The sequence below is a fragment of the Candoia aspera genome, chromosome 4 (assembly GCF_035149785.1).
Source record: "Candoia aspera isolate rCanAsp1 chromosome 4, rCanAsp1.hap2, whole genome shotgun sequence".
In the NCBI taxonomy this organism is placed as follows: Eukaryota; Metazoa; Chordata; class Lepidosauria; order Squamata; family Boidae; genus Candoia; species Candoia aspera.
In genome coordinates this window covers 83325561-83344991 of record NC_086156.1, presented here as the reverse complement: position 1 = coordinate 83344991, position 19431 = coordinate 83325561, and the positions used below count along the sequence as shown (strand labels likewise).

The following is a 19431-nucleotide window of genomic DNA, read 5'->3' as shown; positions in this document are numbered from 1 at the left end:
TGCTAAGATGATTTCTATATTATAAGGCACAATAAATAGCATTTTTATTCCTGAGTGTTAACTGCTACCTTTAATTATTTTGTTTATATTATAATTTAACTACAGTTTATTTAGACCACCACAGGAACCATTCTGATTGAATGGCACCCACATAAATATTTTAAGTAAAATAAAAACACAACTGGATCCAATCTTACCTATGTTTAGAGTGTACCTCTTGAACCCATTGAGACATAAGCTAGTTATGACTGACTTACTTAATTGACTAATGTTTCAGCACATACTAAGGACATGCCATTTACATGTGAAACCTGTGGAAAATCTTTCAAACGCAGTATGTCGTTAAAGGTTCATTCACTACAGCATTCAGGAGAGAAGCCTTTCCGATGTGAGGTATGAATTCTGCTCAATGTCTAATTGATAGTGACTTGAATGTAAAAAACAAGCAGATAATTGTAAAGTAATATTAAAGATGAATAGGCATGAACAATAAAACCTGTGCTACAGATCAATGTCACCTCTTACCTAACGTTCTATTTCCACAGAGGCTAGCATACAAGTAAGGCATGAGGATAGTAACATGCTCACACTGTCCTCCACACTGCAAATTATTCTTTTGTCTCATGGTGCCTGCTTAAAATCTCTGGGAGAGAATGGATTGTATCCCCAGTGATTATAAAAATTGAGTCATAGGAGTATAATATGTATCAATGCATGGTAAGAAAGCAAGGATATTGCGGTGGGGCACTGCAGCCAGGCAAGGGTCTGTTGGGCAGAGAGAGAGATGGCAGGAGACAGGTTGGACCACTGTCAGACCTATGAGGTAGACCAGCTTAGGAAACTGACTCCACAGGAAAACTAGAACTATTCTTTATTGAGATAGGCTATAGTAACAGAATCTTACCAGTCTGCCTGTGTTTTTTCTTCCCTCCCTCTTATCCTCAGGGAGTCAGGAGAGTCCGCCTAAGTCTCTTTATAATACTTTCCAGCCTCCCTGGTTTCAACGCATGCTTCTATACCTGTTGTTGTCTTAATAGCTCCAAGATCATCTCCATGGCTCATTATAACCACTTCAAGGGATGACAGTCTTGGTGTTAGGTATCAATCTCACTTGCTAGCCTCTTGTGCTATATCCCAAGATCTGGTAATGAAGATTCAAATGCCTTGGTTTCCAACTGTTGCTATTTAATACACGATTCGCTTATAATAAAGCTCCCCTGCTCTGCAGCTTAATTGTGGATCAAAGGGCTGACCTTTTTTTGTATTACCAAAATCTGGCTGGCAACCAAGGGAAGGGTGCCCCTCTCAGTTTTGTGTCCTCCTGGATTTCATGTGTGGCACCAGTTGTGCACCCAGGGTTGGGGGGTGGGGTTGTAGCCATTGTCATCTGAAAAACCCTGATGGCTTTCAGAGGCACTGCTCTGCAGATACCCAATTGTGAGGTCGTGTTTCTGAAGTTGGGCAGTGGGGATCAGAGGGAATTGGGCTCGTGTACAAGTCTCCCTGATGCACACCATGCTCCCTACCTGAGCTGCTGGAGTCCATGGCTACGTTGGCAGTGAAGTTCCCCAGGCTTATGATACTGCAGACTTTAATCTGCTGGTTTTGAGTGCGGTCTCAGGCTGCTCAGGTGTTCATGGCTACCAAGGACCTGACCAAAGTTACCTCTGTGCCAACGTACGGACCAAGGAGTGTCACACATTGGACTTAGTCTTTATCTTGGGACAGTTGCAATGTAAGCGGGAGTTGGGGGAATTGAATCCCTTGTCATGGACAGATCACTTCCAGTTGGCCTTGGATTTCTCTGAGGCTGTATCTCACCACAGAGAGGTAGGACCTATTTGATCAGTCTGTCCCAGGCTGACTGGGTTTCAGAAGGGGCTTGGGGTCATTCCTGGAGCTCTTGTACATGGTTCAACTGAGGCCTTAGTCACCACTTAGAATGAGAAAGCAATAGCGGCCTTGGATCACATTGCACCTGTGCAGACTCTCTATGCAAGTAGATCCCAGAGAGTTTCCTAGTTTTCAAAGGAACCTCTTGTGAGGAAGTGACCTAGAGCATTGTTGGAGAAAAACAAAGAATAAACCTGGCCATGTGTGGTAAGAGCCTTTTTTGAACATTACCTTGTAATGATAAGGGTGGCAAAGTATAATATTTTCTGCCCTTATTTCATGCATGGAATGCTGGCCAGCAGCCTGTTTAAAGTGACCCAGTCCCTCCTGGGTAAGGAAGGGTCAGGGAAATACTTGCAGGAAGGTATCCATTTCTGGACCAGGAGGCCCTACTCACAGTAACTCATGCCTTAGTCACTTCCTGGCTGGATTACTGTAATGCAGTCTACATGGGGCTATCTTTGAAGAGCATTTGGAAGCTGCAACTGATTCAGAATGCAGAGGCACAGGCAGTTCTGGATGCTCATAATACATCCGTGTGACACCTCTGCTCTGTGAGCTGCACTGGCGCCCAGTGGGCTTCTCGGTGAAATTCAAGGTGCTGGATATCACCTATAAAGACCTACATTATATAGGGCCAGGGTAGTTGCGGGACCACTTGCCTCTGATTGTGTCTGCTTGCCTAGAGAGGAAAACAGAGATGACTTTGAAAAAGGTATTCAACAGCCATTAGGTAAACACTAGCTTAGCCAGTGAAAAAGGAGGAAGTGAGGTAGAAGCTTAAGATTGTTGTGCCTCTTGGTATGGGTGGGGGGAGAATCTCTGTTAGGTTTTCAAGCTTCCGTTGTTATATCCAGCAACAATAAAATATAGTTGCAACAGTCCTTGTGAAGTCTGTTTCCTGACCTGGTCTACCTGGAAGGACTGACATCAGTCTTGAAAGCCTCACTGCTCTCTAATTAGAGAGGCATCAGATCTTTCTTTTGATTGTGGAAATGGCATCAAATCTTCAGGCACCCTACTGTCCACAAAACAGCTTTCTCAAGCATTGATATAACATTAGCAGCAAGTGGATATACAAATAACAAACCTGCACTGTGTTGTGGTACAATTAATGCAGACGTTCAGACAAGACTTGTCTCAGGGCAGTTCAACAGCCTGCAGTCCAGCCAGTATTTTTTTGCTCTCAAGGGATTTGCCAGAGAAGTTTGGAGAAGCCCAGGACCAGTTTTTGACTTTTTTGATTCAATATGAGTTATGTATGGCATGTCAACCAACAGAATTTCCTACAAATTGCTCCAACATTTGTTCTGAGTCTTTTGAAAAATGGAGCAGCCAAATGGTCTATGTCCCTCATTAAAGGTAATGATCCATTACTGGACACCTACGTGAACTTCATGCAAAGAATTAGAGTTGCATTTGATTTTTCAAGTAGGACAGCAACAGCAAATTGAGAGATCTGCAATCTAAAATAAAGCAGTGGGAAAGTTCATGGATACATATCAGATTTTCAGTTATTTGCCAGAGATGTGGGGTAGAATAATCTTGCTCTGATTGACTAATTTCAAATTCCTGCTGATGAACTGATAGATGAGTTAGTGAGAGAAGGCGTACCAGAGAATTTGGAAGAATTGTTCCAACATTGAATGTTAATAGAAAGTGATTGGAAGCATTGTGGCATGGAGGAAGTAGTAAGGAGTAGAGCTTCACCCCTGCCCTTCAGATACCAGTGCTGGGGAACCAAATAGAAGCAATAAAGAGACCCCTGTCCTCAACAGAGAAGGAGAGACTTCAGTTTATGCTTCTACTGTGGAGTCCCAGGACACATAGCCAAGAGTTGCACCAGTAAAATACATACCTCTGTCAGTGCCATACCTGTGGAACTGCAGGCCACCTTGTAAGCAAGTGCCCCAATTGTTCCAAAGCCTTATCTTTGGGAAACTGCATAGAGTCCCCTCCCAGGAACTCTCCAGGAGAGCCCTCCAGCTATTAAGAATTGCTCAGACAGCCAACAAAAACACCTACTTTTTTTTGCCAGAGAAGGATAATGCCTTGAGGAATGTTCATCACTGTAGACTCAGTGTGACCCAATACCTCCTGGGTGTGACTATTAGCAATCCCTACCCACTGTCTCTTATTTCAGACTTGCTGTCCATTTTCACAAAATTGGACTTGAGAAGTGCAGTTAAACATGTTTAACTGAGATACCAGGTATGGCAAATCTGAATACACAGAATGCTGTTTGGATTAGTTAATTGCAGCATGGTCATCTCCACATTCATGAATGAAATATTTTCTAATATTTTGGATAAGTATGCAATAGTGTGTTTGGATGACAAACTGATATTTTCAGAAGACCCATCTTTTCATGAGAGTCATATTAGAAGGGTCTAAGAGTGCCTTTGCAACTTTTAAGTTGGAAAAATGTGTGTTTGACTTTCCTCAGATGGATTATTTGGGTTACCAGATCTCTACAGAAGAAATACAAATAGATCCTTGATTTTCTTGGTATAAGAGAGGGAAACACTTACTTTTCAAGATTCTGTTATTAGACAGTAAAATAGAGTTACAAATGTCCTTGTGGAATCTGTTTCCTGATGTGGTCTACCTCCAAAGGCTCACATTGCCAAACCAGAACCAGTAGGGTTTGCATGCTCCAGGCCCTTTTATTAGGAAATGTTATCTTGCAGGACCTAGGAGTGCCTTCTCTGCTGCAGCACCTGCCTATGGAACAGCATTCCCCACAAGATCCAGATAGCTCCAACCCAATTGGCCTTTCATAAAGCATTAAATATCTGGATGTTCCTTCTGGCATTTGGGACAGGAGGTTAAACCAGCCCTGTTGGTGGATTTGTCTGGTTTGGTCTATACTGATTGAAAATGGTATGATTTTTAGACCCCAGGTATATTATTATTGCTATTATTTTGGATTAGTATTCAGGATGTTCAAGTTATATATTACATTGCTAGTTTGGGTTTTAATCTTCTGTGTGCTGCCTAGGGTCACTGCTGTGTGATGGGCAGCTATATAAATTGTTTAATTTTATGTATATATAAATAAGGTACTATAGTTGATTGGCTGTCAGTCTCGTTGCAGTTATACTCGTGAATCCATGAGAAGCTGTTGTACAATAAAGCTTAACTATCAATATAGCACAGGGAACAAAAGACACCTGAATATAAGTGTAGTTTCAGAGATAAAGGTTTAAGTGTAGATTTAAAGAATGGGGTATGCATAATAGGAGTATGCATAATTTTTTTGAAATAAATAAAATCAATATGGGTATGCATTAAAAATGTTTAATTGTTCCAAGTTGGAAATAGAACAGCTCCATTCAAAATGTGTCCTTGGAACATTCTACAGGTTCCCTGTTCCAAAAGAAAAAAATGGTAATGTTTTGAGTATACTATATTAAGAAATAATGGGAGCTCTAAGTTCAACTATATTTTATACCCAGACAAAGTTTGTGGGGAGGTAGTCGGTGCTATGTCCCTTTCAGCCTTTAGAAAATTTGGCCAATGGGATGATAACAAATGATTAGGTAAAGGTAAAGGTTTCCCTTGACGTAAAGTCCAGTCGAATCCGACTCTAGGGGGCGGTGCTCATCTCCGTTTCTAAGCCTTGGAGCCGGCGTTGTCATAGACACTTCCGGGTCATGTGGCCAGCATGACGACTCGGAACGCCGTTACCTTCCCGCCGAAGCGGTACCTATTGATCTACTCACATTTGCATGTTTTCGAACTGCTAGGTGAGCAGGAGCTGGGACTAGCAACGGGAGCTCACCCCGCCGCGCGGTTTCGAAACACATTTTTAAAGTTCTAGAAGCAATACTAGAATACATATTCAGAGTGTGTGTGTTTGGCAATCTGTAGGGGGAAAAAAAAACAGCACAACACACAGGAAAAAGAGCATTACACTACTGTATAACCATTGACCTTCTTGTAGCAGAACATCTGATCCCATAGGGTAGAAAGCCCTCCTCTCCCAGAAGCCCTTTGCATCTTTGCTACACCCCTTGCCGTAGGTTAGCAGTTTGGTTATTTCTGCTGCTAAGAGCCAGTTTGGTCTAGTGGTTAAGGCATCAGGCTAAAAACCAGGAGACCGAATTCTAGTCCCACCTTAGGCACGAAGCCAGCTGGGTGACCTTGGGCCAGTCATTCTCTCTCAGCCCTAGGAAGAAGGAAGTGGCAAACCACTTCTGAAATCTTACCAAGAAAACTACAGGGACTAGTCCAGGCAGTTGCCAGGAGTAAAAGAAAACTGACTCAAAGGCACCAAAAAAAAAAAAAAAAAGCCTGCTACTACAACCTATCTTCCAGGAGATGCCACAATTGGCAGCTTTCCCTTAACTGCTGTGTGGGTGAGAAAGATAACTCTCACAGCACAGGTAAACAAAAACAAACTTTATTAGACAGGAAAAAATGATAAAAGCACTGAAAAATATAAAAGAAAATGCAGTGTGCCAGGCAAACTATAAGATGACCATGGCCTGCTACAATGAATGCGTTCTCCCTCTGGTACAGGGTTGTTGCAATTTATGTTTGTAATCTACTAGACAATTATAAATACAAATATATTCTTGCCCAATGTGAGAGATGGAATATAAGACTGAGGTATATATTCATTTTTCTCATTTGAATTGCCACTTAGAAGATAAGCTACCAAAGAAGTACCCTTCTCTCTTTTGATTATTTGTGTCTAATATCCCTTCCATTACTTTCACATCCTCCCCACAATCTCTCACAGTCACAATTTTTAAAAGCACAGTTTTCATTTATTCAGCTTTCTGAGATTTCACTTTAGTCAGACACTGCTAAGGAAAAGGGGAACCCCCCACTCTTGTCCAGCCTGTGTTCTCCCCAGTTCAATTACACTCTGTGTGTGACACTTGTCAGTGTGGATTGACCATCTGGCATGAAGTTGGCTGACTGTGCAGGCTCTAAATGTTGACATTCACAATCATAACACTTTCAAATAATAACTAAATTTTAATATTCAATAAAACAGCAGAGGAAGTCTTTTCTAGTTGACAGTCAACATCTACTTAATTGACTGTCTACCCCACTCCCTCCTTAACACAACATAGATAAAGCTTAGGGACGCTAGGTTTTATTTCAGACTTGGAACATTCAAAATGACCACTTCAGGCTTGGACTGGTTTCAGTTTGGAGTGTTTTGGTCACCCCCTGAACCAAGATAATATGTTAGAGAAAGAAAAAAATTATTCCACCTTAAATAAATGCTTTTTCTTCTCCAAATTTGACCTGGAGAAATGAATGGAAAATAGTGACATCTTTCATTCTGTACTTTCAGATTGTATTTGACAACTGGACTATATACGTGTGTGTGTGTTAGAACTTCAGAATCAAAATAATTTCTAAGAGTTTAAATCTTAGTTATCCAGTCCTTCAAAGAAGTAGAACAAGAAACATTCTATCCAAGCCAATTTCCATTTTGCTTTTATCTTTTCCATACATACATATTCACTTGCTTTGAAACTATACTGACTCTTACCAGAGCAAACTCATCTTGAATAGGATTCCATTGCAATTTTTTTATTCTAATTGTTTTAGGATGTATTGATAGGATGCATTGTTAGTATTGAAGTTTTTGGTGGGAAAATAAAATGTCTGATGCATTTATATAAAGTTAACTGTGTTCTGTTTGATATACTACTACTGTATCATAACTTTCTTGCCCGCAAGTAGGAGACTGGTTCCTCATTATGTGTTGCAGAACTGTGATGAAAGGTTTCAGTACAAGTACCAACTTCGTTCCCACATGAGCATCCATATTGGACATAAACAGTTTATGTGCCAGTGGTGTGGTAAAGATTTCAATATGAAACAGTACTTTGATGAGCACATGAAAACCCACACTGGTAAGGATACATTTTGTTCATTTTCTGTATACTAGACCTATTGATGTATTATGTAACTCATAGGAGAGTTAACAGATTTAATTTATCAGCGCATAAGCTCTTTCCTTCCTTTAAAATCTAAGCATAATGCTGTTTTCACTGTAATTAGAATAAACAAAGAAGTTCTTGTGTCGTCTAGATTTCAACAATAGAAAGCAGAAGAAGGAAATGAAAATTAATTTAAGGAAATACAATTGCATAGTCTTTTCCAAAGAAGAAAGCTCCTGACATAATGCATGAAGGAGCTTCAGGCATGAAGGGCGATATATGTGTATATTAAGACAGAACAGAAAATATATAAAGGGTTGTACTGGATGCAGAAAGAGGTGGAAGAGCACTAGAGGGATCTAGGAAGAGGCATTGATAGAGATGTGTGAGTATGAGGAGGGGAGAGCAAATGAAGTAAGAAAGGAATGGGAGGTTAAGAAAATGGAACATTGGAGCTAGAAATGACCAGAGCATGAGAGCATGCACTGTATCAACTTCCAGCAGGTCTGGTGAAGTCTACGAGGGAACCTTGATAAACCACTGTCAGGCAAGATGTCTGATAAATTATGAGGTAGATTATAATGGGTATTGAGAATAAAAATCCCATTGCAGGAGGTTGAGAGAAGAAGAGTAGTTGGGACAGAAGGAATATATTCTAGAGTTTAGAGGCAAAATATAAAAAGATAATGTAGTTGAATAGTTGGATGGACAGTGAATGAAAGCTTGTTGTGGAGGGGGAATTCAGAATATAGAAAGCACACGATGCATAGAAGGACTTTATGCCAAAGAGAAAGGAAAATATGGGAGAATAAATAATAATGGGACGGTTATTAGAGCTGTCATTTCAAGTGAGATTGGGAATGGGAAAATGATTTAAAAGTATACAGTATATATAAAAAAAGGGATGGGAAGAAATTGTATGGATATCTCCAGTTTTATAGTAAAGGATGAGGAAGGTGAAAGATACAACCTGTAGGATCAGAACTTGGGAAGTACTCGGGATTCTTGGGTATAAACCAAGATAATATGTTGGGGTGCTAACTTGAGAAATCTTTGAGTTGAATTATGTTATTGTATCAGCTACGGTTCCCATGAATCCCAGCCAGCTTGCCCAGCTATGGATGATTCTGGAAATTGTAGATCAGCAACATAGATCAATCTCTGACAACTTCTTGAATGTAGGACTTTGCTTTCAAAATTATATTAATGAATTTGATTAAAGGTGCCATTTTATAACTTTTAACAGGAGAGAAGCCTTTTATTTGTGAAATCTGTGGCAAAAGTTTCACCAGTCGCCCAAACATGAAGAGACACCGCAGAACTCACACAGGGGAGAAGCCATATCCGTGTGACGTGTGTGGTCAGCGATTCCGTTTCTCCAATATGCTTAAGGCACACAAGGAGAAGTGCTTCCGGGTTACCAGTCCTGTTAACGTGCCACCTTCTGCCCAGATCTCACTTGCCACAACCTCTTCTGCTACCACTGTACCTTCTGTGGTGAACACACCGAATGCTCTTGCCCCTACTCCGGCAGTCAATATGAATCCAGCGAGCACACTTCCTCCTCGACCCATTGGCCATCCATATTCTCATCTGCATCTTCATTCACACCATCCACATCATCTTCCAGTCCCCGTCCCTCCAGTCCCTCTTTTGCCTCCACCTCCTGCTCTATTTAAGAGTGAGCCTTTAAATCACAGGGGCCAAGGCGAGGACAGTTTTCTGCGACACCTAGCAGAAAAAAACAGTTCAGTGCAGCACCACTAACTTCTTTGTCTTCTGCCTGCCATTCTCCTGGTCTTAAACACCTAGAATTGTGTTCCCCACTAAGAAAAGGTACCATTGTGGCCCCAGGTGAATTCGCATTAATCTTGGTGGTTCAGCAAAGCGATCATCAAACCTAGGGGAGCCAATAGGACAGATGCCCAATTTGGCTTGCACGTTTTATGGTTGACTTTTATAAATTTCAAAATGACTGAGAATTGTGGAATTTTTTATAATTTCATATCAGCTAATGAGGTATGCTTGCTTTTATATCCTGGATTTTCTCCTCAAATTGGGGATGAGTCTGGTTTCCTTTGTACTAATCAGAAAGACTGAGACTAAATCCCAGAGCATTAATGATCACTGTGTATTGTTAATTTCTTTTCAGCTCTGTATGTGTGTGTGAGCATGTGTGTGCATACACGCATGCACGTTTGTGTGGATGTGTGTGTGTGTGCTGGTTATGGAGTGAGCCAGCCACATGATTGCAGAATATCAAGCATTATAGCAAAAACAACAGCAACAACAAGAGTAAACAAAATTTAATCTCATTTGAGTAGTTCTCCTAACACACTGTTTATTTTAATATGAAAAATTATTTTAGAGTTTTTGTATAGACCTATTTAGTAGCCTGTTTCTAAAATGAAATGTATTTCGAATAAGCGATGTAATTTTTTTCAGTGTAGCTGGACCTATGTTGTTACAATAGATAATTTTTATAATCATTCAAATGTGATTCTTTAAGAAAAAAAAAGATGCAGATAGCTTCTATAGTAAAAATGATTCTTACATCTGTACTGCTCTAAAAAGGTGCTTTGACGCGTAGAGTAAGAAGCCCAAGAAGTCTCTTGTAAGGCTGCCTCAGAAGCGGAGATAATTTCAGAACTTTATATAACTTATTTGTAAGGGGAGGGGGATTTTTACTGTGACACTTACCTTCTTTCCATGTCACTTGAGGGTGATTAGATAAGGACATTGAACTACTGTATGCCCACAATTTTCACTTCTGTTGTACTGAAGCATGAAGCATTTCAGAAAGGATATTCTCTTAGAGGGAAAATTGGGTATGAGGGACAGTCTCAACAAAGTATGGTATTTTCAAACATAGTATGCTACCTTTTCATGAGCATACTTTAGAACCTAGTTCATTATAGAGGCACATGTATAATGTATGAGTTAATTTGGGACCGATTTGATGCTGCTTGTTTTTTCTTAAGTTCGTTAGGTGATAAACAAGGGAACTGCGAATTAGGTGCTATTTAGCTGAATTTGTAAAAATTAAATCTGAATTAGGCGAACTGGTGTGAAAGCCATTGTCATGTTGGCTGAAAAATGTTTATCATGGAGTATATGCATACACTGAAGCTGTGTTAAGAACAGATAGTACAGATGATAGAGGATTATATCTTTCAGGTTTGTCTTCATGTTTCACAGATAAATCGAAAAGAAATGTTGAATGTTAAGCAAGTTGATAGTTGTGTTTTTTTCAGTCTCCAGTGGCACTAAGTTGTGGCAAACTAGTTTGAATGAAGAGAATCATGGTAATTAACTTTGGATAAAGTACAGCACCATTTAAGGATCCAAACTATCTACTAGCACCTTGAGGAGAAGGCACAGAGATTCTTTCATAGTTAGAGTCTAAATTTCCCTAAGTTTAATTTTCCCAAAGACCATCATGCTGATTCCTAGGGTATTGTTCTGTTTTTGAAAATTAGGGTTTAAATCTAATTTAGAAAGGGGTATTACCTTGGATGAAATGGAAAGCCCTTGCTGTTGCATTCCCTGAGGCTGCTGATTGTGTTTCCGCCTTTTGTTAACTTTGCATTAAAAAAAAAGTTGACTTTTTGGTATATATTCATATTTGAGTGAAAACATCTTAACTCCTTTCCTTTTTCTGAAAAAAAAGTATTTTTAAAAAATTGTGATAACATTTATTTGTTCCTTCTCCTTTTATAGGCAGTAAAGCTAACTATAAAAATGAATAATATTTAACAGTTTGCCATCATCTACTATTTTGGTTTTATACATTCCATGTTATATTGCAAACCTGCAGTTCTGTATACACTGCGTGCACAATTATTAGACAAGTTGTAGTTTTAAGGATGAATTTCATTATTAAACAACTACAGTGTTCTCGGTCAATCCAAAATGTTAATAAACCTCAAACCTGAATATTTAAGAAAGTAAAAGTGAGGTTTTGGCTTTCTTAGGAGCATATCTATGTGTGCACAATTATTGGGCAACTATTAGTGTGCAGAATTATTATGCAACTAAATGAAAAATGAAAATTCCCCCATCTCACTCGTTTATTTTCATCTGTTAAAGTGAGAATAATAACTCAAAATTTACAAATAAACATTTCGGACATTTCGGACAAAAAATCAGTGACCAATATAGCCACCCTTCTTTGCAATAACAGTCATAAGCCTTCCATTCATGGAGTTTGTCAGTTTCTTGATCTGTTGATGATCAACTTTTTGTGCAGCAGAAACCACAGCCTCCCAGACACTGTTCAGAGAGGTGTACTATTTTCCTTCACCGTAAATCTCCCATTTGAGAAGGGCCCACAAGTTCTCAATAGGGTTTAGGTCAGGTGAGGAAGGGGGCCATGTCATTATTCTTTCATCTTTGAGGCCTTTACTGGCTAGCCACACAGTGGAGTACTTCAATGCATGCAATGGAGCATTGTCCTGCAGAAACATCACGGTCTTCTTGAAAGATGCAAACTTTTTCCTGTACCACTGCTTGAAGAAAGCATCTTCTAAAAACTGGCAGTAGGTTTGGGAGTTGATTTTGAGTCCATCTTCAACCCGAAAAGGTTCAACTAGCTCACCTTTAATAATACCAGCCCATACCAGTACCCCAGCTCCACCTTGCTGGCGTCTGAGTCGAAGTGGAGCTCTGTGCCCATTACTGATCCAGCCACAGGCCCATCCATCTGGTCCGTCAAGAGTCACTCTCATCCGTCCATAAAACCTTTGAAAAATCTGTCTTCAGATATTTCTTGGCCCTTGCCGTTTCAACTTATGTGTCTTGTTCAGTGGTGGTCGAGTTTCAGCCTTCCTTACCTTGGCCATGTCTCTGAGCACTGAACACCTTGTACTTCTGGGCACTCCAGGTAGGTTGCAGTTCTGGAATATGACAGCACTGGAGGATAATGGGTTCCTGGTAGCTTCACGTTTGATTCTTCTCAAATCTTTGGCAGTTAATTTGCGTCTTTTTTTCTCAACACGTTTCTTGCGACCCTGTTGACTATTTGCAACAAAACGTTTGATGGTTCTGTGGTCACACCCCAATATCTTAGAAATTTAAAGAGTGCTGCATCCCTCTGAAAGACTTTTTACAATTTTTGACTTTTCAGAGTCAGTTAAATCTCTTTTTTGGCCCATTTTGCCTGAGGAAAAGAAGCTGCCTAATAATTATGCACACCTTGATATAGGGTGTTGATCTCCTTAGGCCACACCCTCCCTCATTACACAAATACACATCACCTGATATGCTTATATCCAATAAGCATTCAGGTTTATACAGCTTGGAGGTGGAAAATATGCATAAAAATGATATGGTCAAAATACTCACTTGCCTAATAATTGTGCACACGGTGTAGAACGCTACAGGCCCACAGTGTGGCCTGTAAAATATGCTTTTCCAAATTTAAAGAAAAAAAAGTCATACCTGGTAAATCAGTTGTAATCCAATTCTGCAAAAAACATTTTTTCAATAAATTTACAGTATTTGGCTGCTATTTATGAATCCTACTACTTGAGATGGGTGTATTTCTGTGCACTGTTCTAAAGGTTAATGTTGTTCATTTTAGAGCTGTGTTCTAGATAGAATGAGTAAAGGGAACTAGCAAAATAGGTCAGGTGCCATTGAAGTTTCTTCATTCCTGCATGGATGAATTTGCATCTATCCTATTGCAATAGTTAAGGCTTCTTTTTGGAGCTAATTTGGTCAGTGTCATCCCTGTATACAGATAAAAATTATTCATGGATGTATGAACTGATAAAGGTCTACACTCTTGTCCTTGTGCAGTGCTCTAGAATACTTTTGGACCCTTTTCATTTTTATTTCAAAAATATTTTCAAAACACAAACATTACGAATGTGTAGTAGTTCAGATTCAGTTCCAAAACGATGCTTTGAAATGTGTGAGACATGAATGTGGCATTCTCTGTAACTCTTTAAAACAGCTGCATATTTTCTTAGCAACACACAGCTTTGGGGAATTAAATTGTGAACACTGCACAGCTCGAATACACACACACAAAAAATATTCAATCAATATATAAAATAGGCTTTTTCAGACTTTGGATTTGAAGTAGAATTATAATTTTGGAAACCACTTTGTGCCAGCAGGCTTTTTATCTTAAGATGGTATAAGTTTTCATGCTAAATCTTTAGAAAATTTTCTGTTTGTTCATTTGATTGTATAATATTTTTCTTTTTGCTGTAAAATTTACTACTTCCTGTTTCAATTGCAAAATACTAGTCTATGCATTTTTATAATTTTGCACTATAATTTGTTTTGTTGCTAGCTGTAATCTTGTAGCCATAGGACCTGATCATTGCTAATTGACCATTAGGAACATCCCATAAATTCACCATTTTTGGAGTGTGATCATAATAAATAGGAAGGCTTTAAGAAAATGATATCCCTAATATTTGCCCAAAAAGGTGCAGTGACAGAGCATTCAACCAGTGTTTGCACCAGACCTGCCCCTGGACAGTTGCATGGAATTCTCAGCAGTAGAAGGTTTTTATTGTTCTTGTCAAGCACTTCACAAAATTGCAATGAGTGTTGAAGATGACATTGTGTAGCTCATCAGAGACACATACAACTTCAACATATTACAGCTTTGAATTTCTATTAGTTCAGTTCTATACTTGCATTTTAGTAATTTATCCCAAATGAACATCTACAGATCAACCACAAACTCTGTGATTTGTTAAAAGGTAATGAATTTTTTTTGTTTTTAAACTGCTGTAAAATTAATTGATTTTAATACAGCAGATGTGACCCCTCCCAAGCATGAGTGTCCTCACTAGAAAAATGACACTTAAACTAGACCCATGAAAGAATATAGATGGCAATTCCACGAAAGCTTTCAAGAACTACTGTTCAGCTCCGGTCGTAACAGCAAAGAACACCAACTATTTTCTTCCTATTACTGTATACTAAAATATGCCTGATTTGGGAGTAAGTGCCTTTCTTCCTTTCCCCCATAGAATGAGTGATTCTGTAGCTTTATGTAACTCAAGTCATTCTTCTAAAACACATTTCATTAGGTTGCCAACACAAACATTGCCCTGCTATACATTATGTATGATTTGAAGATTTAATGAAGTGCTTGGATTTTTTTATTTATTTTTTTTGCTGTGAGTGGAACTGTAAGGAGTATTCTTTTGCTGATTTGCCTTAGTGGAATGTTTCATCCAATTATATATATTCATTGTGGGCTCCATTTTCCAAAGAACTAGAACAAGGGAAACAACAACAACAAAAAAGAAATTAAACAGTGTTGAGAATACTGGAGTATTTGCTGAAACTGTTTTCTCCCATCTTCCCTTCCCCACCCTCAGTCTGTAAAGTTGATTTGAAAGCTATTTTTCTACTTATCAGTCAACACAGATTCTTAAATGGGAATGTCTGAATGTATGTTTGCTCTTAATAGTTTGATTTTCAGGATGGCAACAGATGGCACTTTAATAAGGCTGAAGAACAGATTGGAGAGGTAAGTTAATAGTGGCATGTTACAATTCTGTCAGTGTGTTGTAGCATAAATAGATCGTGGTCATGCTTGAAAGAAGAAATGTACAGTGTTCTAGGGGTGGGATTTTTTTTTTTTTACATAAAAAGTTTGTGAAGTTTGGCACAAATGTTAGCTAACATGTTGGCTGCTACTGCAAACAAATTTGCAAAATTAGAAACTGTTAAGAACAGACTGCTATGCAGTTTTCTGACAAGAAATCTCTTTGCCTTGGTAGGTTTACTGTGTACTGGTGAATAAATTCCCTGTTCTTCCTTTCTAGTCATTCATATATCTCCCTAAAAAAATAAAGTGTAAAGATAATTTTAGACACTTTGAAAATAGAAAAGATTTGTCTCTTACCATTGTTCCATGTTTTTCAACATAAAAAAGTGACTCCTTCAAAATAATAGGTACTGCATCCTGGCAGAACATCTCTGTAAAGTCCTCTTAGATTAAATATGGCATACTTCCATAGCAAACCTTACTCTTCAGTGCAGTTGAATAAATTATCACTGCAATAGTCTGTTGGACATACGTTAACATCTCTTCTTGCTCAAAGTTAATATGATTGCTTTCTGCTAATAAACAGTATTTTCTGTTCTGATAGCCTGTTTTAGGTGCTAAACTACCCTTACTAGTGTTAACACTGCATGGGAAAGAAAACTGATATTCACGTAGCCATCTAGAGTCAAAACTGATTCAAAGGCCCAATTACAACAACAAAAACTTGCTTTGTAGCAAGTGAGCATGGGTTGCTTGAATATTTTTGTTCTTTTTAATTTTTTTGTTTGAATTAACTTCGCTGTACTCCCATTAAAATAAAGACTCCCTTGAAGTCCGTTGACTCCTAATGACTGCATGAACACATCCATATAGTTTTGTTTGACGACATTGTCTTTTAGTTCTGATAATCCCCACTTTGCAGAGGTTCGCAGTACTGCCACAATGTTATTAGATAATGTCTATCCACTAACCACCATTAAAAATAATATTAATTTAAAATGGCAAATATTTCACAAGATATATCTCACACAAGTTCTGTATTTATTTATTGAAAATATTTATATGGCCACCCAACTCAAGAAGGTGACTCTGGGCGGCATACAAAAGTCAACTACAGGTCATTCAAGTCAACTACAGCATACAAAAATAATAAAGGGATCATTAATAAATAAATAAATACAAGTCAACTACAGCATACAAAAATAATAAAGGGATAACAAACAAACCAGCTAAAACCATTAAATGGTGACTGGACTAAAATGTGCTGCAACGCAGCAATTGGAACTCTACTCATCCAGACCCAAAGGCCTGGGGCAAAAGCCAGTCTTAACTGCCTTTCTAAAGGCCTGTAGGGTAGAAACCAACCATATATTGGGGGACAGATTATTCCAAAAAGTAGAGGCCACCACAGAGAAGGCACACCCTTGAAGTCCCATAAGGTGGCAGTGTCTCAGTACAGGATCTGGAATGTGCCATCCCTATTGGAATATGTGGGAAGGGCAGTCCCATAAATAATCAACAAGTAGGTGATGAGCAGCACCTTGATTTGCATCTGGAAGTCTACTGGGAGGCACTGCAGCTTGTGGAGTAGAAGTGTCACATGGGCATAACAAGGAACACCCAATAACTACCTGCACAACTGCATTTTATTTTAATTTTATTTTTTATTTTTCAAATTTTGCTACCACCCATCTCCCCCCAGAAGAGGGACTCTGGGCGGTTTACAACAGAACTAACAGGATTAAAACAAAAACAATCATCATAAATAATATATAAAATACAAATACAACATATAAATATAAAATAAAAATCCAAATGGTAGTAAAAGATGGTATGTATGTGAGGAGCACTCTAAGGCACCAGCCATCCCCAGGAATAACTACTACCCTCCCTCCCCCAAGCACGGCGGCAGAGCCAGGTCTTCAGGGTCTTCCAGAAGGTCAGGAGCGATGGGGCTTACCTCACCTCCGGGGACAGTGTTCCAGAGGGTGGGTGAAACTGCAGAGAAGGCCCCCTACTTGGACACCACCAGATGGAATTCTATTACAGACGGAGTCCGTAACATGCCCTCTCTGCATGATCAGGTGGGACGGGTTGATGTACTGGGGGTGAGGCGGTCCCTCAGGTAATCTGGACCCATGCCATGTAGGGCTTTAAAGGTCATAACCAACACCTTGAATTGGACCCAGAAGCAAACCGGCACCCAGTGCAGCTCCCACAAAGGTGTTACGTGTGCCGGTCTTTGGGGCACCAAGAATTGCCCATGCGGCCACGTTGTGGACCAGCTGTAGCTTCTGGATACTCTTCATGGGTATCCCCATGTAGAGCACATTGCAGTAGTCTATATGGGAGATGACCAAGGTATGAGTGACAATTTGGAAGGGCATAGCTGGCACACAACATGAAGTTGCACAAAGGCAACTCTTCAAGCAGAAGTCGTGAGTCCAGAAAGACCCCCAGATTCCGTACTGGATCTGTCTGGGGCAATGCAGTCCCATCCAGAACTAAAGATGACAATTTCCTGGATACAGAAGAGCTATTAACCTACAGCCACTCCGTCTTACCAGGGTTCAGCTGAAGCCTGTTGTTCCCCATCCAGACCCCCACAGCCCCTAGGCACCAAGAGGGGGCAGTCACCGCATCACTTACCTCACCCGGGATGGAGATGTACAATTGGGTATCATCAGCATATTGATGATACCTCATCCTATGGTGACGGATGATCTCACCCAGGGGTTTCATGTAGATGTTGAAGAGGAGCAGAGAGAGAATCAAACCCTGCGGCACCCCACAAAGGAGGGGCCGAGGTTCAGACCTCTTGCTCCCAATCACCAATTGGGACCGGCCCTGGAGGAAGGAGGTGAACCAGTGCAAAACCACACCACCCGCCCCCAACTTCCTGAGCAGCCCCAAAAGGATACCATGGTCAATGGTATCGAAAGCTGCTGAGAGGTCAAGAAGAGCCAGGATAGATGCACTGCCCCATCCCGCTCCCGCAGGAGATCATAAGCGCAACCAATGCCATTTCTGTCCCATATCCTGGCCTGAAACCTGACTGAAAGGGGTCTAGATAATCCGTTTCATCCAGAATCCTCTGGAGCTGCAACGCCACCACTTTCTCGACCAATTCAAGCTTTCTGGACCAATTGAAGCTTCTGGGTTATCTTCAAGAGCAGTCCCATTGGGGGTTGCAGGTCGGCTAGATAGATAATTTTTATTTTTTTCTAAAATGCACAACGCTGTATGGAATCTTGCTTTGGTGCCTTTTCCCTGAAAAGGATGCTGACCTATTGCTGACTTGAATGTGCTGTTTATGTATATGCTGTATGTAATCCAGATGTTCTGATAAGGTGCTTGTGATATTAGTGTTCTGCTTGGCACTGTTAAAAGCTGGAGCCGAGAGACTGGCTTAGTCCCAACTGGGAAAGAATAACTAATAATTTCTATGCAAATGTAGTTGCTTCATTGCACTTAAAGCAGTAAGAAAAAAGACTTAATTATGGAACAGTTCCTGAAATGAAAGAAAACAGAGAACCCCTTCTTGTATGTGAAGTAAAACTAAAATGGACTTTGGGTACGGTTTTCTAGGACTGCATACCTCTCTCTTCCGTCCACCTACTCCTAGGGTGCCTTTAAGTTTCCCAGCCTCCCTCTTCCTCCCTTGACCTTTTTCTGTCAATGTTCTTGCTGACATATTTCAAATGCAATGAAAAATATTGAAAAGATTGTTTTTGTCAAATTACATAATCACAGAGGGTATGTAACGTTTAGTATAATTGGTATGAATGTTATTGGCCCTTAGCTGGGACATTTTCCTTAGCCTGTAGAGTCCTGTAGATAACTGAGAATGATCTGTAAAAAGAAATTGCTGATTTGTGCAATTTGTTATTTTATTCTTTATGTGCTTAGTGGTATATATAGACAAACACACGCTGAGGGTCCAAGCAGTTCTCTCACTGTGATACTAATCAAACCCTAGCAGTCTTTACATTTAGACCAGTGTTTCTCAACCTTGGCAACCTCAAGCTGTGTGGACTTCAACTCCCAGAATTCTCTAGCCAGTCCACAGAGCTTGAAGTTGCCAAGGTTGAGAAACACTGATTTAGACAG

The 19431-nt window shown here is 39.8% G+C and overlaps 1 protein-coding gene across 1 annotated transcript in view; it reads left to right on the top strand.

Moving 5' to 3' along the window:
* Nucleotides 1–11411, top strand: part of ZNF652 (zinc finger protein 652) — a 39303-nt gene extending 27892 nt beyond the window's left edge. Inside the window, exons 4-6 of the mRNA XM_063300836.1 lie at nucleotides 278–393; nucleotides 7631–7775; nucleotides 9049–11411. Of these exons, the coding sequence (XP_063156906.1) occupies nucleotides 278–393; nucleotides 7631–7775; nucleotides 9049–9569 (782 nt within the window). The 3' untranslated portion in view covers nucleotides 9570–11411. The remainder of the gene's footprint in view (nucleotides 1–277; nucleotides 394–7630; nucleotides 7776–9048) is intronic.
* The last annotated feature ends 8020 nt before the right edge of the window (nucleotides 11412–19431 follow it).